At 42.8% G+C, this 19,277-nt stretch overlaps 1 protein-coding gene across 6 annotated transcripts in view; it reads right to left on the bottom strand.

Moving 5' to 3' along the window:
* The window catches only part of MOCS1 (molybdenum cofactor synthesis 1), a 57,292-nt gene extending 50,295 nt beyond the window's left edge, over positions 1 to 6,997 (bottom strand). For 2 of the 6 annotated variants that reach the window (XM_089529581.1, XM_089529583.1), the window contains exon 1: positions 6,806 to 6,996. In XM_089529581.1, the coding sequence (XP_089385707.1) occupies positions 6,806 to 6,958 (153 nt within the window). In that variant the 5' untranslated portion in view covers positions 6,959 to 6,996. Of the gene's footprint in view, positions 1 to 6,805 lie in introns of all 6 variants that reach the window. The other 4 variants (XM_089529578.1, XM_089529579.1, XM_089529580.1 and 1 more) reach the window with 3 other exon arrangements.
* Positions 6,998 to 19,277: the final 12,280 nt, after the last annotated feature.

Here is a 19,277-nt window from a genome sequence, read left to right as displayed (position 1 = left end):
AGATTGTACGCCATTGGCAGGTTTTATTTTTATTGATTTGATCATTTGTGTGTACAGTGCTGTGTACATTTACATTTATTTAAAAATAAACTATAATAATAATAATAATAATAATAATAATAGCCTACTAGTTTTATAGTGATGGTAGTGTTTCCTCATTCTGCCATTGTGACAGTTAGGAGACCTACAGTACTTGCTTTTATCACGTAATTTGATCTTGTATAGATTTTTAGGCTGCAGAGATACAGTGGTTTATTGCCTGAAGTCCCAGTTCTAGGAGAAAAAGTGTAACATAAATTAAATAAACATGAAAACATTATGCAAAGCTAGAAAAATGCTGCTCATTGCGACTGGTGGAGAAACAGCCTGCATAATACAAGCTCTGGAGTTCCCCAAATAGAGGCTAAGTACCAAGGGCCTCTATTTGGGGAACACCACTGATACCATTTGTGATCACCACTGATTCCAACCTGCTCTCAGCTCTAGAAGCAGGGTGCCTTCTTGCTGTTTGATATTGTAGCAGAACTTTAGAAATACTCAAAAATGTGTTAATATCACAACTGATTTTTTGCACTTCAGATGGTTAGGAATAAGTACACACTACTGAAAAGAGTACCGGTATGTAACAAACTGTGACAGAGTCTACTAGTCTCTGTATCTCCTGTTTCCACAGTGAAATGTAGTGAGCTGATTTGCAACAGAGTCCTAAATACAATGCCTGATTCTCCCAAATCTCTGAGCAGAGGCAAGTATGTGTATCCTTACAGATGCTGGTAACTGGAGGCAATCTCTACCTTCTGCCTTTGGTAATCCCAGTTGGGGGCAGTCTGTGCACTTAAATTTTCAGAGAGAGAGCTTTCTTCATCTGTTTCATTATACACAAAGCAACAGTCTTGAAGCACCTAAAAGACCAACCAATGTATTTCAAAAACATAGCCATGTTAGCCTGGAAAATCAGTGTGCAAAGGGATCTTGTAGCATCTTTGAGACTAACTGAAAGATAGAATCTGGGTTATGAGTCTACTTCCTCAGATAAATCTACGAAATCTTGTGCTACCAGCTTCTTTCGTACAGTTAAGGCAGGAAAAAGTGACTCAATCCTGCTTTTTTCAAAAGTGGGTCAAGCCCCCATTGTTTGCATAGTCTGCTCCCAAATACTCATGTGCAGACCGCACAGAGCGGCATCAAGCTGCACCGCTGGGTAATTTTCTTTTTTGTTGTCTCACCACCATACACCCCCACACAAACACACCACCTGTAACCTCCAGGTACCTCCCACATCTGCTCAGATGCCACCCCGTTGTATGACACACACCCCTTGGAGCGGCCACAAAGTTGCACGTGAGATCCTCCACCAGTTCAGTGCATTTGTGTGCGAGTGATACATTGGCAAAGCATAATCATTGAACCCCCACACATGCCCCCTTTACTTCATGTCACCCTGTTGGACTGTCTGGTTTGTGTATGTTGTCATTACATCAATTGGAGTTGTCACACTTTCATTTCTTTGCTTTGCCACAGCCCCGCACTGGCACTGGGCTCTTTATATGTAGGTGTGAAGATGCACATTTTCCAAGCTAACACAGACTATCCCAGCTTACTTTTGCTGTGTTTTTTTTTTCTCGGAGCATGGCTTTGTTTCAGTTTCCATCTACTATATAAATGCCCCACCTTCAAATTGGCTGTAAGCCTCTTTATTTTGCCTGTATGTTTCACCCCCAAGTGTCAAAAGTAATACAAGATCCCTTTGCAAAATATATTTCAGTATAAGTTTTAATGCAAGTCCATGCAAGCTTATGCTGAAATAAAATTATTAGTCTTTTAGGTGCCACAAGATTCTTTTTTAGGCACTTTGCTTACTTCATTTTGTCTATAAAAGTTAGTGACAAACATCTTGAACTCTGCCAGATCTGACCTCTTGCAAAGACTAATTGGAGGGGGGGGGTAGTATTTTCTTGATCAAACAAGGATCACATTGGGAAATCCTCTTGTGTGAAGGTTCACATTACATTGGGCAAAATCTGTCAAGAATTAATCTTCCAATAGCAAGCAGGAGCCAAAGCCCAAATCAGTAGATGTTTGAAACTATGCCAAGACCTGTTTGTTACTAGTCCAGATTTTGCAAACATTAGCTTGGGGGAAACACATTTCTTAGAATCTCCCTAGCTATGCTAGCTGGGTGAGTCAGGGCATCGCAGTTAAAAAATGATTCTTTGAAGTTCTTAACTACATTGTGATTTTATGTGCCCCCCCATCTCATCTGTATTTGTATATTTCACCAAAAAATGCATGCACAAGAACATACTGGATCCCTGACAGGGCATAAACCTCCATCAGTTTTAACTGGTGGTCTGGTCAAAGGATCCCTGGGCACACAAGGGGAGCCAGAGGGGTCCTTGGGTGCAGCTCTGCAACCTGATTGACTGTGGAAGTGCACCCAGGCACTGTCCAGCTGTCCACATTCCCTGTGTGGGCAAGAGCTACCAGGCAGCCCCACAACAGGTTACCAGTAGTAGTCAGGCACCCTTGTGCCTGAAGGTATAGATACTACACAAAAAAGTAAGAGACACTTCCTTGCACAACACCCAATTAAGTACTTATGCAGGAGTAACTGGGGATATGTCAGCATAAGTCATCAACAGGATTCTGGCCTGTGTATATATTATAGAAATGGAAAGGACATTGAACAGCCCCTTCTCTTTTCTCACAGACTTCAAATTTTGTTAGTTGAAGTATCAACAACTCTTATTCCTTCTTTACATGTGAACTGAATTTACAGTTTGGAGTCTAACAAGCAACTGAGAAAGTCAGATTCTTAGAGCAAGTTAGAATGACTCAGCTATCTGTGGAAGAGATAACCTAGTCCTTCCCAAATTGCTGCAATGATATTATTTCACAAACCTTACACTCACTGCCTTGCACACAGTGCACTCTAATTAATGCTTCAGTGGCAGTTCTCTGAAAACATTAAAAGCTGTGCAAGAGTAGCCTTGTCATAATGCTATTTGTCAAAAGCAGAAGGACTATCCTACTTCCAAACTGAAATTTGCTTACAGCAGCAAGATTAATTATAGCGGGAAGTTGGAAAATGAAAATAAATGTGGAACTGGAGGACTGGTATAAAGAAGCCTGGCAAATAGTGATTAATGATAATTTAACATGTAAATTGAAAGTGAAGAAAGGATTATGGAAAAGAAATGATTTTGATGAAATATGGAAAAAAATTATTGAAAAAGTATTAAGAAAAGATAATGGAAAATTACCTTCACAAATTGAATTAAAATTTTGGTTGGCGTATATGGATGGGAATGGCTCTGGGGAAGGGGTGTTAAAGCATATATTTGTATGAAGAAAAGTGTAGTTATTTGTATTGTAAAATTTAAAAATATTAATAAAAAACCAACAAACTGAAATACAAGGAGAAAATCAAGAAGTTGATCTGTATCGACATTATCTAAAACATTACAGTTAATAAAAATTACTACTATATATTAAATTCGCAGTGACAAACTTTATGTTCAATATGTGGAGATAAAGACATCTTCAAGAATAAATATACATTTAAACAGTATAATAAATTAGCAAGCATGGTTTATGCTCTCCAAATCAAACACACTATTAAAAAAGTCAGCTTTGTACAAAGTCCACCTCAGTATGTATGTGTGCGCGCATATATGAAACATACACCACAAAACACAATGTATCTGATTAAACCTTGTAGTGTAGTTTCTTACACGGGCAAGTTACATGAATAATTAATATACATTATTCACAATACATTCAGTGAAACTAAGGCCCGGGACAGACCGCCGCAAAAGAGCAGCCTGCCGCAGTTTGGCAGCTGCAGCGTCCCTCTGGAGTAAAAAGAACCCGGAAAACGCAGGTTCAAGTGCGCCAATGGCGCACTCGTGACGTAAGCGATGCACAGCTACATGTATATGCTGCACGTCGCTTACGTGAAAATGGTGGCACCTGTGTACATGGGATGCTGTCATTTGTCTGCTGCCACTCCATGCTAGGGTTAGGGACTGTGCGGTTGGTGCACAGTCCCTAACCCTAGAATCGGCGGCGGCACGGCGCTTTGGGACTGTCTGTCCCACGTCTATGGCCCAAAACACACTGTAGAAATAATCCAGTTTGAGATTGATTTAACTGCCCTGACTCAGTGCTAGGGAATTCTAGGAACTGTAGTTTCGTGAGACATTTAGCCTTCTCTGTCAGAGAGCCCTGGTGCCACAATAAACTACAGTTTCAAAGATTCCCTACCACTTAACCAGGGCAGTTAAAGCGGCCTCAAACTGAATTATTTCTGCAGTGTGTTTTGGACCTAAGAAACAGTATCAAAGAACCTTTCAGATTGATAGGTATTTATATGATCTTAGTTTGCTTTTCTGAATTCATATTTGGTAACTCTTAGTCTCAGTATATATGGAAGTTTTTTTTTTAAATTAGTACAAGATGGATGGCTATAATATCTACTGTACATTATATACAACATTCTCATGCATGCTGAAGGTGCAGTGAATACATAAAACTTTTAAGACTTTTAGTCATAATGAATTTACTTGTTTTTAAAATAAAGTTTAATTTTGGCAGTGCTATCACAAGCCAGTCAAAATTGGACAAAACAATGTTTTTCTTGGGAGATGTTACTGGACAGAGGGAACAGTATCATGGCAGAATTCCTCTGTCACTTTACATTTCTACTCAGAAGTAGCTCCCACTACATTCTTATTATCAGAAAGCGGCCATAGGATTACAGCCACAGTTTATTTGTTTCACAGTGTAGTCTGAACAATTTGAGGATACAAATGTTTTAGTATAAGTAATTTGCATACACCCGTATCTTGTGCTCTTTTCTGAATTTCAATCCACACAGACTGGGAGCTCAAGACCATTGGAAATACAGGTAGCACAATTTCTGCATTAAATGCTTAGTAGGTAAGAGACACAAAATAGCATGTAATCATTTGCCTTGAATAATCCTCCAATTCTTTTTTCTCATCTTTACAAGCAATGCAGATCACCATTACTAATCCAAGTGGGGATTGATCTGTAGTTGTCCCCAAACCTATTCTAAATGCTCTAGCAGAATAAAGGAAAGGCGCTGAGCATGTACAGATTACATTTCCCTCAAAAGGAAGTGTCAAGTCTGTAAGATTAGGGGGTAACATGTCCATGTCAGAAAACAGGTCTTTTAGATTCACTGCCAAACTACAGTACTTTTTTGTATACGTATAAAAATTATCAATTCTGTGGGAAGGCAGGGATGATTTTACCTCTGGGACATACAAAGACAATGTTCAGCCTGGAGCTATGCATGATCACTCAGAATTCAATGTGGCTTACTTCCACATAAGTGTGAAAAAGAAACCTGATCCATACATACCTGGAAACTTGGGGGGATCTACTAAATTTTTTGTTGTTTCTGAACCTATTCTAGCTGCTAAGGCTTGGCATCTCAATACCTGTTGTCATTTTTTTTAATAAAAATATATCCCATAGATTTCAGAGGGTCTTACTCCCAAGAAAAATGTGTCATATTTGTTAATGGAGGTGGGGGGGGGGGGTCCCACTAAATCTTTAGTAGTCTCCAGGCCAGCTCTCAATACCAAGGCTTGTTTTCCCAATTACTTGGGTCACAGATTTCAGAAAGCCTTACTCCCAAGAAAATATTTAATACCTGGAAGTAGAGGTGAGGCAGAATCCCACTAAGTATTTAGTTGCCTGTACCTTGGCAAGTCATACTCTCTCAGCCTCAGGGGAAGGCATGGCAAACCACTTCTGAACAAATCTTACCAAGAAAACCCCACGATAGGTTTGCCTTAGAATCACCGTATGTGGGAAATGACTTGAAGGCATACAACAACTACAACAAGCCCCTTTTAAATGCCAAGGCTTGGCTTCTCAACTACCTGGGTTGTTGTTGCTGTTGTTTATTCCCACAGATTTCAGAGGGTTGTACTCCCAAGGAAGGGTACAATGCCTGGAAATGGAGGCAGGGGAGGAATCCCTCTCTGTGTTCATTCGTCTCCAGGCTAGCTCTAAATGCAAGGTTACCTGGCATTTCCTTCAAAGGGGGAACCCAATGAGAGTGCCATGGGGACAATGGCCACTAGCCCTCAGTCTGTCATCCCCCAAAGAGCAGCACCCAAAATCTTCCATCCAGTCTCCCCCCAAAAAAAACCTGTTGTCCTTCTCTTTGACAAGGAGGACCAGGCACCGCAAAACCAAAGACAAGTTAAAAGCACTCCTATAAACACTGTATGTTTCTCTGTGTGTGTGTGTGTGTGTGTGTGTGTATATGTATATATGTATATATATATATATATATATATATGCTTCTCAGTCATGCTCAAAAGGGAGGACATTTTGGACAGAAAGTTGCAATGTAGGACGTGCCCTAGGAAAAGGAGGACGCCTGGTCAGCCTGAGGGGGAGGTGCTGCAAAACAATGTAGGACATTCAGCGAAAATGTAGGGCATGACCCAAGGCAAGCTAAACATACTCCTATAAATCTGTGTATTTATGCTTCTTAGTCATGCTCGAAATAGAGGACATTATATAGGACCTGCCCTGGAAAAGGAGGACGCCTGGTCACCCTGAAGGGAAGGCACTGGGAAATGGAGGACATGACCAAAGACAAGCTAAAAACACTCCTATAAATCTATATATTTATGCTTCTTAGTCATGCTCAAAAGAAAGGACGTTTTAGAACATGGGACAGAAAGAGACTGACATGTAGGACGTGCCCTGGAAAAGGAGGACCAAGTCTGGTCACCCTCCTCCTCTTCCTCCTCCTCACCTGAGCGGCGGGGACTTCTGGGGCTTTGGGCTGCTGCCTCACCATCGACGCCCCTGAGCGGCAGCCTCTGCCCGGCTGGGCTGGGAAAGAGGCCCTGCGCAGGAGCAAGGGCCAGGGACGAAGGCCCCAGCGAGCGGCGCCCATGGCTGCCATGGCCCCTCTGCCGCCACTCTCGGGCCTCGACTGCACTGGTGGAGATGAAGCGTCGAGCAGCTCAGGAGCCGGCAGCGGAGGGAGGGGCCAGCGCCGACCAATCGCGTTCGAGGGCCTCCTCGCTTGGCATGCTGGGACATGTAGTCCGCCAAGGCCTCCTCCCTCCCATCAGCCTGACCCGCCATTTTGGGTTCGCCTTTGAGTCCCAGAGTTAGGCCTCTGCAGAAATAATCCACTTTGAGACCGCTTTAAATGCCCTGGGAATCCTGAGAAGTGTAGTTTGTGGTGGCACCACTAGAGCTCTCTCTCTCTCTCTCTCTCTCTCTCACACACACACACACACAAAACAAAAATTCACACATTGGTTTTAGGTTATTATTAATAATAATAAAATTACAATAATAAAACAATAATAAAATAGATTTTTGTGGGTCTGTTGTTGTCGTGGTTTTTTCCGGGCGATGTGGCCATGTTCTAGAACAGTGGTTCCCAACCTGTGGGTCGGACCCCTTTGGAGGTTGAATGATCCTTTCATGGGGGTCGCCTGAGAGCATTAGAAAACACCTATTTAATTACAGTTAATGAAGCAGCAATGAAAATAATTTCACCGGTTTGGGTCACCACAACATGAGGAACTGTATTAAAGGGTCGCGGCATTAGGAAGGTTGGGAACCACTGTTCTAGAAGAAGAGTTTATTATTATCCCCCCGATGTTTCGCCAGCGGACGCATGATGCGTGGCTCCTTTGTGGTGAAGGCATGTGGCCGCCCTGCTTCAAGGAGGAAGGTCAAAGGCGGGCTTGCTGCTGAAACATAAGGAAAACAAAGTTAATAACCACAGAGGATCTACATAATTTCAGCCTAGATAATGAGGACATTGAAATAAAGATTTCCCATACTTTGGATCAAATCGGAATGGAGATTGCAGTCAAGAAATAAGAAGGAGGCTAGGAATGGGAAGAACAGCCATGAAAGAACTGAACAAGATCCTAAAGAGCAAAGATATAAAACGGAGCACTCAAAGTGGGATAGTCCATTGTATTCCTCATTACCAACTATGTATGTGAGAGCTGGACAGTGAAGAAAGCAGATAAGAAAAAGATCAACGCGTATGTGATGCGGTGCTGGAGAAGAGTGCTGAAGATACCGCAGATGGCCAAAATGACAAAGAAATGGGTTCTCGAACAGATCGAGCCTGAACTCTCCCTGGAAGCCAAGGCTGTCGTACTTTGGCCACATTGTAACAAGGCACAACTCATTAGAAAAGACAATAATGCTAAGAAAGGTAAAAGGTAGAAGAAAGATAGGAAGACCGCACACCAGATGGCTAGACTCAATCACGGAGGCCACCAACCTGAAGCTACAAAACCTAAGCAGAGCAATGGAGGACTGCTCCAGAATGACTTCAAGGCACAACAACAACAATAACGAGGCCTGGCATGTGTTGCTACATCTAGGCAGGTTGCTGGCAGGGCTCTTCCTTCTTGGAACTGAACAACTATTTAACAGCTGAGGTGCAGAGAGGCACCTATTTGCCAATTTTTAATGACTGAGATGGGAATCATGGTATAACCAATTAAAAGTTCATCTGCTGTGAATAGGGTTGCCATAATGGAGGACCTCCAAACCAGGACAAATGTAGGACCAGGTTTGAAAATGTAGGACTTTTTTTTTTATAAATTTCCTGGCTAGGAAATTAAAAAAAAAGTCCTACATTTTCAAACCCTGTCCTCCTCCTCCCGACTTCGGAGGACGCCTAGGCTCTCTCCCAAGCCGGGAGGAGGAACGGGGGCCGCTTGGAATCGCGGCAATCGCCGCGGTTCCAGTGGCCTCTTCCTCCTCCCGGCTTCGGAGGACGCCTAGGCCAGCTCCCAGGCCAGGAAGGGGCGCGGGGAAGCTTGGCATCGCGGTGATCACCGCGGTGCCAGGCTTCCTCCTCCTCCTCCTGGTCTGGGACAGAGCCTAGGCCGGCTCCCAGGCCAGGAAGGGGCGCGGGGAAACTTGGCATCACGGCGATCGCCGCGGTGCCAGGCTTCCTCCTCCTCCTCCCGGCCTGGGAGGGAGCCTAGGCCTGCTCCCAGGCCAGGAAGGGGCGCGGGGAAGCTTGGCATCGCGGCGATCGCCGCGGTGCGAGGCTTCCTCCTCCTCCTCCTGGTCTGGGAGAGAGCCTAGGCCGGCTCCCAGGCCAGGAAGGGGCGCGGGTAGGGTTGCCATAATGGAGGACCTCGAAACCGGGACAAATGTAGGACAAGGTTTGAAAATGTAGGACATTTTTTTTTAATTTCCTGGCTAGGAAATTAAAAAAAAAAAGTCCTAGATTTTTAAACCTTGTCCTCCTCCTCCTCCTCCCGGCCTGGGAGGGAGCCTAGGCCGGCTCCCAGGCCGAGAAGGGCGAGGGGAAGCCTGGCATCGCGGCGATCGCCGCGGTGCCAGGCTTCCTCCTCCTCCTCCCGGCCTGGGAGGGAGCCTAGGCCGGCTCCCAGGCCGAGAAGGACGGGGGGGAGCCTGGCATCGCGGCGATCGCGGCAGTGCCAGGCTTCCTCCTCCTCCTCCCTGGCCTTGCGGAGGCCTTGGAGGACCCCGCAGTCGGAGCTCCGACCGCGGAGCCGCCTCGAAGGCCTCGCTGGGGCCCGGGAGGGAGCGTCTCCGCGGCTGGAGCTCCAACCGCAGAGAGCCTTCCCAGGCCTCAGCAAGGCCTTGGAGCCGCCGCGGGGCCTGACGTGGCCGCGGTGGGCGGGGCCGTCCCGGTTTGGGCGCCAAACCGGACCGGGACCGGGTTGGCCCCTCCCAAACCGGGATTGTCCCGCCCCCCGGTGGGATATGGCAACCCTAGGCGCGGGGAAGCTTGGCATCGCGGCAATTGCCGCGGTGCCAGGCTTCCTCCTCCTCCTCCTGGTCTGGGAGAGAGCCTAGGCCTGCTCCCAGGCCAGGAAGGGTGCGGGGAAGCTTGGCATCGCGGCGATCGCCTTCCCAGGCCTCAGCAAGGCCTTGGAGCCGCTGTGGGGCCTGAGGTGGCCGTGGTGGGTGGGGCCGTCCCGGTTTGGCCGCCAAACTGGACCGAGACCGGGTTGGCACTGCCCAAACCGGGATTGTCCCGCCCCCCGGCGGGATATGGCAACCCTAGCTGTGAATAGTGTTCCTCTGTTAATTAACTGTATCCCTCAGCTTCAGGTATGGATACGACAGCTAGAAAGTAAACAGATCAGACAGAAAGAAAAACAACTCATCTGAGATGTGGTGATGGGAAAGAGTGCATAAGCTATCGTGGACAGCCAAAATGACAAACAAATGGGTCCTTGAACAGATCAAGCCTGAAATCTCCCTAGAAGCCAAGACGATGAAATTGAGTCTGTTGTAGTTTGGCCACATCATGTGAAGGCATGACTCAGGGGTGTACAGACCTATTATTATTATTATTATTATTATTAATAGTATTTATACCCCGCCAGATCGGGGCAACGGCAATGGCACACTGCAGCCCCGATCTCGCCCCGCCGTGGTGCAAAAAGGAGCCGCAAAAAGTGGCAAAACATTTTCAGTGCTCCTTTGGTGCTGCATCATCTAGATGCAGCACCTGTGGAATGCCATGATGCTGTCCACCGTCTGGTGTGGCACGCGGCATCATGCCAACCTGGGGGTGGAGTCGGGATGTGTGTCATATAGATGCCACACCCCAACTCCGCCCACCAGGCCAGCTTTAACAGCCAGCCTGTACAGCCTCTCATTAGAAAAGATAATAATTCTAGGAAAGGTGGAACGATGCAAGAGAGAAAGACTACATGCCAGATGGATAGATTCAATCAGGAAGGTCATGGGCCTGAATTTACAGGACCAGAGCAGAGCAGTGATGGTTGGGGGGCGGGGAGGCTGAGGGCTTGGAGATATATCATCCACAGGGTCACCATGAGTTGACTCAAGGGCAGTTAACATCAAACGACAAGCCTTCAAGTTATTTCTGACACAGCGATCCTGTCATCATGGGGTATTCTGGGGCTGAGACAGTGTGACTATTTGCCCATGGTCACCCAGCGGGTTTCTATGGCCAAGTGGGGAGTCAAATCCTGGTCCCCAGAACAGAGGAGTTTATCAAACGGCAGGAATTTCTCTTAAATTCGAATGAAAAGAAAGTGGGGCCAGAATGCATTCACTTAAAGTCGCTAGTTTAGCGCAATTACATGAATGTGCATTGTGTTTGAACTGGCTTCCCATTGCCCAAAAATAGCATGCCATTGCCTGAATAACGTGAAGCCACGATTGCGTTCAGACTGACTTCCCATTGCCCGAATTTGTGTGTAGTGGGTTATCACGCAATAACGTTAAACCCCATGATTGCGTTCAGATTGCCATTGGATTATACTTCCAATTTCCCTTGTCTGATAAACTCCAGAGTCTCAGGCTGTCTACAAAAATAGTTTGACACCACTTTAACTACCATGGCTCCAGGCTATGGGATTCTGGGATTTGTAGTTTTATAAAATATTTAGCATTCCCTCTCCTAGAGCTCTGGTGCCCCACCAAACTACAAATCCCAGGATTCCATAGCATGGAGCCATGTAGTTAAAAGTGGTGTCCAACTGCTTTATTTCTTCAGCGTGGAAGCAGTCCTAGTCCAACAAACTACTACACCACGCTCACAGACAACAATTTGTTTTTTTTAAACTGCCTTCAAGTCAATCCCAACTCAAGCCAACCCTGGGGATGGGACATCTCCAATACCCTCTATCCTCAACCTCTCTGCTCAAGTCCTGCAAAGTCAGGGCCATGGCCTCTCTAACTGAGTCTATCCATCTGGCTTGTGGTCTTCTTTTCTTTCTACTGCCTTCTGCCTTTGCTAGCATTATTGTCTTTTCTAATGCATCATGTCTTCTCATGATATTGTCAAAGTATGATAGCCTGAGTTTAATCATCTTGGCTTTCAGGGAGAGTTCAGACCCATTTGTTTGTCTTTTTCGTTGTCCACAGTAACCTCTGCATTCTTTGCCAGTACATCTCAAATGAATTGATTTTCCTCCTATCTGTTTTTTTGCACCCTGCAAAGGGCTCGATAGCCATGTTGCCGTGGCTTGGCACTGCTCCTTCGGCGCTGTGTCATATGTATGCAGCATTGGAGGAGTGCTGTGATGCCACGTGCCATGCGGTGTGGTGCACATCATCATGCCATCCTGTGGGTGAAGCTGGGGTGTGCATCGTGTAGACGCTATGCTCCGACTCCGCCCCCAAGCCGGCCCAAACTGCCGTCTGCATAGCCCCTAATTTCCTATACTCCTGTGGTGTTACAGGGGGCATGTGAAGGAAGGAAGATTAATTACATTGGCCTGTGATGAAAAACTTTTTTCCAACATTGTAGCTGGTTTTAACAATTTTTTGGGTGCTGAATTTGAAAATCATGATAAAAATGTCATAGCATGCACAGTTCTTTCACAAATTAGGTGGGTTTTTTAAAAAATCAATTCAGTTGTTACTCAGTTTTGATTAAGTGTGGATGCAGGTGTTCCAATGTGATTTCAGTGCTTTTGAATTGATTTTGTTTGTTTGTTTGTTTGTTTGTTTCATATCAGCAAAGTCTTTTGAAAATCAATTTGAATACGTTAACTGCTTTCTTACTCTTTGAAGAATCATTCTTTGCAGGATGATTTCATTTAGTTACATATGATAGCACAGAAATGTCAAAGCAATTGTGAAGAAACTGTAATGATGGAGCAAATCAGATCATTTTTTGATTTAGAACAGCAAACGCCTATAAAACTAGCATACATTTAAAAAACATGTTTCTAATGACACTCAATTTTGCAGGCTTGTATGTCAGTCTGTTTTTTCCCCCCAAATGGTATCTATGTTTGTCATCTTGAATAATGTTTTGCTTTGTTTGTTCAAAGTCTGAGTTTGTCCTGGGCCCTTTTGTAATCATCAACAGGGAGCACAAAGTTTACCTTTGCCAATTTTTCTTTGCTAAGAGTCTGCCTCAGAGAACAATTATAGCCACATAAGTTTTGCCTGCCATTGGACTGAGAAAAGTTGCAACTGGTGTTCCTTATCTGTTATCTATTACCCACAGCTCCAGCCAGCCTTCCTATAGGCTTACCTATAGCTTATATATATATATATATATATATATATATATATAGCATATATAAAGATTTAATATATGTGGATTTGTGAGGCTAGTATCTGGGGCAAGGAGAAAGTAAAGTTAAACATTTTCTGTTTGCCCCCATAGCAGAAATAAAGCACTTTGACACCATTTTAACTGCCATGGCTCAATGCTAAGGAATTCTGGGGCTTGTAGTTTGGTGGGGTGCCAGAGCTCTCTAACAGGGAAGGCTAAATATGTCATAAAACTACAAATCCCAGAATTCTATAGCATTGTGTCATGACAGTTAAAGTGATGTCAAAACACTTTGTTTCTCCATTGTGGCAGCATTGAGGTCCAGCATAGGTCAAAACAGAAGGAACTGCCTGTACACAGGGTAGCAGTCAGGGAATAGATCCACTGAGGTTGCCAATAAAGTTATGTGTGGAAGTTTTAGGTTTAGAAACGAAGGCATATGTGGTCCTACTCGGAGGTGTTTTGAGATGCTCACCTTAGGCAGTAGATGTTAAAGGATAGGGCTGTAGGCCAGATATGGGAACTGTTCAGTTGCCATTGGACTGCAATGCCCAGCATTATTGCTGTTGCCTATGATGCTGGGGCTGTTAGGATACGCAGCCCAACATCAGAGGACTGCATGATTTCCACCAGGACCAGATCATCCGTGGCTGAATGGATGCAATTGCTCCAGACCCTTCATTAGTTAGAGGCCTGGGTCTGATGGGAAAAGATGTTGCTTACTTCCCCTTTTTCAAGTTCTTTTCTGAAATTCCTGATGTTTCTATATTCTATCAACATTTTGTGTGTAATTTGAGATAAAGAATAAAATGCCTGATATCAAGCTGTTAGTCTCACTGGGAAGTTATAGGGCTGAAAATGGATTGAAATATGAAGGTTTTAGTCTGCTTCTCTCTATCATATTTTATTCCTTCTATCTTTCCATTTCTATTCAGTTTCTGCAAATAGTACAAATTCATTTGTACATGGAATGCAAAAGGGTCTGTCTTGACCTTTGCCTCAGGCAGGAAAATGTCTTGGGCCACATTGGGCTGCCTTTACCAAAAACAAAAAAGGGGAAAAAAAAAGAAAAGGTCAAATAGAAATGGATAGGGATATTCTTCTTCTTTTTTCATACCAGAATTTGGGGTCCATACAATGAGACTAAATGCTGGGAGGTTAAGGGTAGATAAAAGGAAGTACTTTCCCATGAATCATAGTTCAACTGTGGAATTCAGTGCTCCAAGATGTAGTTATGACCAAAAGTATGTACTCTCTTCAAAGAAGGATTAGAAATTCATGGAGTATGAGGCCACAAATGGTTGCAGAATTCAAAGGGATTTTGTAGCACTTTTGAGACTTGCTGAAAGAAAGATGTTGGTAACATGAGCTTTTAGGGCTAATCGTGGCAGGGCTAACTTTGTGCCAGCATTTTGGCTGTGCCTTGCTTTGCTTGGAAGTTGTGTAATTGGTTTCTCTCTCACCCTGTCTTTTCTCCACTCCCCTTTTGGCTTCTTTCCCAACAAGAGATCTGAACCAGCACGTCAGTTCTGCTGGCAGCTTGCTCTGTCAGCAAAACACTGAAATCAGCTAATAGAAGAGGATTCTGAAGAAGAAGACATTTATACCTAATCCTGCCCCCCCTGTACTAGACACCTGTTTGCATCAGGATTACATTATTATTTAGCACAGTATTCAGTATTATATGGGCGGGCCATGATTAGATCTCACAATGTTGTGCCTATCAGAAATCTCTCTCACTGTTTACTTTTGACTTCATTTGATAGTTTCAAAACTGCTAGTTTTAGCAAGGATGGGCAACATGCAGCACACATCTATCCCCATCAAGCCTATGTAAGCCACCTTGATTATCTTTGATAGAGAGGCGGGATATTAATAATTTTATTATTATTTATTATTACATTCACAAATGCTGACTCAACTGCTGAAATAGCTGCCACGACTATCAATAAGTGTCACATTCTTATCTTTGTCCATCCATCCTATAATAGTACCCTGTGATATGTTCTGATTTGTGATTTCACAGGGCTCTTTTGTATAGGATGCTCTCCCCCACCCTTCACCATGATCTTCCTGTAAATTATGCTGTCTCTTTCTGTGCAATTGGAGGTAAGTCACGAATTGACATACATATTTGGGCAGAGTAGTGAAGGGCAGGAGAAACCCAAAGTACCATGTTTTGGTGATAGTTAAAAGGATCTTGTAGCATCTTTGAGACTAAATGAGTGAAAGACATTGTAGCATAAGCTTTTGTAGACTCTGTCTATTTCCTCAGATGCATGCCATGGACCATTTTGGTGTGTTGATGTCGTGTTCTTTGAGGGAGAGGGTCGGCGTGCTTTCTCCCGCAGGTGTAACAAGAGCAAAGAGGGAACAGGTGGAGGTTTGGAAGCCTGTTCACACAACTTCTTTGTTCTTTGAGGGAGAGGGTCGGCGTGCTTTCTCCCGCAGGTGTAACAAGAGCAGAGGGGGAACAGGTGGAGGTTTGGAAGCCTGTTTACACAACTTCTCTGTTCTTTGAGGGAGAGAGTCGGCGTGCTTTCTCCCGCAGTTGACATAATGTTTGGAAAGAAAAACAGAAGGGGGACGGGGGAAGGCAGGAACTCCGTCTCAGATAACCCTTTTTGTACTGTGGATGGAGAGATCAGGAAGGTTTCTCCTGCCGATGATCTTATTGAAGAGAGTAAAGATTGGGGTTCGTTTTTAAAGAGGTCCCTTTTGAAGGGAAATAAGTACGAAATAGCTTTGAATAAGGTTTCAGAATGGTTTCAACAGGCATTGGAAAAACATGACCGCTGGGAAGCTTTGTATGAGGGAATTGGAATGTTTTGCTTTCATACGGCTTCTACTGACAAGGCGGAGCAGGTGAAAGTTGGATTGCTGTTGGTGCAGGTTGGTTTGGATTATTTGAATCAATGAGTGAAGTGGTCTGGTTGGATGCTTTGGAGGAAAAAGAACAGGAATGTAAAGGGTAGATGTTTTGAAGAAGGTTTCAGTAGATAGTAAAATCCCATTGAAGAAAACTAAATGTGTAGCTTGCCAAGGGACTGGTAAAAACAAAAAGAACCTGTTTTGCTGGCAGTGACAAAACACCTCTTGCCACCCTTGACAAATTGGCATCACAAACAGGAAACTTAAGATTCTATGCTTCTTACAGAAAATTTGCCACAGCCACTGATCAAAAATGAAAAGAATATGTTACTTTAAAGGACTCATGAGCCAATATTAGAATAACTAGAACTTGGTTACCAGGGAGTAAATCCCTGCAAACAATATTATTGGAAATTGCCTTTGTTTTAAAAGAATTAACTCTTTCCTACCAGCCAGCTTTCCCTCTGGGCAGTGAGAAACTTAAGAATGCTCTACAACCCTGCTGATAAGTTAACAGATCAGCAGAGAACATTTTAGCCCCATAGATGGACTTTTGATAAAAGTATAAAGGATAAGTCCTCCATGTGGAAAAGAAGGTGCTAATATATAAAGTTTTTTAAAATGGTGGTTAGAAGAATAAAATAAAAACAGAATCCTCATTTGAACTTTGTTTGTCTTTGTCTTTAGTATAAAATAATAAGTGTTTTTATATAATGAATAAAAGGCTGTTGGTTTTTTTTGTCTCTGTGTGTGTTTCTAACAAACTGTGTCATAAATGTGGGTCTGTGGTAGAGAATTTAAAAATGGACATGTGTGTATTTTATGTTATTTATTGGAATTGCTTTTGTGTTGTTGATATATGAAAAACCATGGGCTTGGTTTAAAAACTGACTCTAGAGTATTATGTTTTACCTTGAGAAAATGACTGTGTGACTGTGTGTGTGAGTGTGTGAAGTTAGCCGGCTACAGTGTGTGAGCGTGTGCGTTTATAGGTTTGTGTGTGTTCCCCTTTCCTTTGATATATGCTGTGAGTAGGACAAATCCTATTTTAAATTGCTGCTCAGTTCAGGATATGAAGATAAGACAATCGCATCAGAAACAAGAGGGAAAAAAAAAGAGAAATATTAATAATGATATGAGGGCACAAGATGCTGAAATATAGACAGTTATATAGATGTTCTTTTGATGTTGAATGTTCTTTTGATGTTAATGTCAAAAGAACAAGAGGGGGAGGGTAAAGATGTGATACCCCTCCATATATATATAGTAATAGCAATTATAGAAAAGAGAGAAAGAGATGGCTTAAAAAAGGATTTGAAATTGTAAAATATTTATATGGATGGTATAATTTAAAGGTATACAAACACATAAATAAAATTTTCTGTTTGGGATAAAGTTCAAGACAAGGGAGCAGAGGCTCCATATTCGGTTTTAAAGATATAAAAACATACTTTCACTTTTTTGTTATTTCTTTTGTATTTTTATATTTGCTCATTATAATGTTCTTTTCAGAATATAGAAGGTACCAGGACATCTGATCTATTGTTGCCTCAACAGGTTTTGTTTAAAATGCAAAAGATATTTTTCTTGGATACTGTATAACCCATTTGATAGTTGTATTAGAACTTCTTACTCAAGTACAGTCAATTTAATCATTCAGTTTCTATGTCCTCCAAAATGCGTCCTGCTTGCTTTCTGCTTGCTTCTTGCCTCAGCTGTTCTTGATTTTCAGCTCCTGGTTATACTTGCTGTTGCTGCTGCTGTGCTGAACCTGAGCTGTTGATAAACCTGAGATGTGTAGCTTTATATGGGAACTATAGAAAAATATTTGTAGAAATAAAAAGATTGAAATGTTGGGTTCATACAGATTTTTAGTCAGGATATACAATTTTGGGTTATAAAATAAAAGAATCAATGTGGCAGATAAAATTGATGGCATTAAAACAGACTGAAAAGAATGAAAAAAAATTAGAAACCCTATTTGCAACCAAAACGTACAATTTGTATGAACTCAAATATAGTAAGAACAAATGAAACTGTAGATTTGGATCATGAAAAAAAAATGAGTTACCATTTGGAACTCAAGTGTTGTACCTCCATTTGGGACCAAAAGAGCATGCTCTGAGACCCAAGTGGAAGGGGCCATATATCATAATGGATCATATATGGCCTACCAATTATTTAATTGAAAAAGATGGAAAACCGAAATGGGTCCACCGAAACCAGATAAAAGTATATTGCGCTGAAAAATAACAAGCGTGTTTGGTTGTATATTTTCTTTTCTAGGATTAAATCACAGGAAGCAAGAGATGGAAAGACCTCCAAGGGGCAAATCGGACTTAGCCCTTCAGGATCCAGAACCTATGAATAAATTTTATTTGTATAGAACTTATAATCAAAGTTATATGCCAGAAGACTTAAATCAAACTGAATTGAACGGGAGGTATCCAAAATACCCAATGTTTCGTGTAAATGGGAATGTTATGTTTGGGTTGGGACAGGGAAGCATATGTTCGGGTGGGCAACCTCGAGACCTGAACATATGGTTCCTCTTTGACAAATGGACTACCAATTTTCATCCAAGAAACTATCAATGTATAGGGGTGGGATACTTGATTTTTCCAGTTCTTGTATATAAGTCTCAGGATCTCCAAGTTAAGCAAAAGCGGGATGCCTGTGGTGGGGTTTTAGGACCAGATTGTTCTGACACTATGATCATAGATATCAATTGTCAGATGGTACATCAATTGGGAGGGCTGTCAAAGGAGCTTTCACAGGAATCCTCACTTTGGGAGCATATCTGGGAATGATAGCACAGGAAAATTGGAAGAGCATACTGTGACTTGCCTACGGACTGGAAAATTCAATAAATGCTACTGGAGAAATAGTATGAATGTTACAATTTGAAATTGAAGAATTAAGTCAAATGATAATGAAGCACAGATTAGCCTTAGATTATTTGTTAGCTTCAAAAGGAGGTGGTTTTTTTTGTAAAATGATATTGAAGGAGATAAAGGAATAGAAGGGAATTGGTCTCTTTTCGGATGGCTAAGTGATTTGTGGCCATCTGCTGTATGGGTAAAAGGAAATCCTTATGGTAATAGCTATGGTGGTGGTTATGATTTGTGTGATAACCTGTTGTTTTCCAATTCTAATTTGTATGTGTCAACTTAGTATCGTTTCAGTGATACCTAAGAAGAAAGAAGATGAATTTGAATTATGAACCATGATTATGTGTGTGTTATTGTTTTCTTTTCTTTCTTTCTTTCCTTTTCTCACAATATACCTCATAGCATTATCACACATACCTCATTATTACATTTAACCAATTTCTGTAACCAGC

This window comes from Sceloporus occidentalis, unplaced genomic scaffold (assembly GCF_023333645.1).
Source record: "Sceloporus occidentalis isolate IW3139 unplaced genomic scaffold, rSceOcc1.0.p SCAF_6, whole genome shotgun sequence".
Classification (NCBI taxonomy): domain Eukaryota; kingdom Metazoa; phylum Chordata; class Lepidosauria; order Squamata; family Phrynosomatidae; genus Sceloporus; species Sceloporus occidentalis.
The sequence above is the reverse complement of the archived record's forward strand: the minus strand, read 5'-3'. Positions and strand labels throughout refer to the sequence as shown.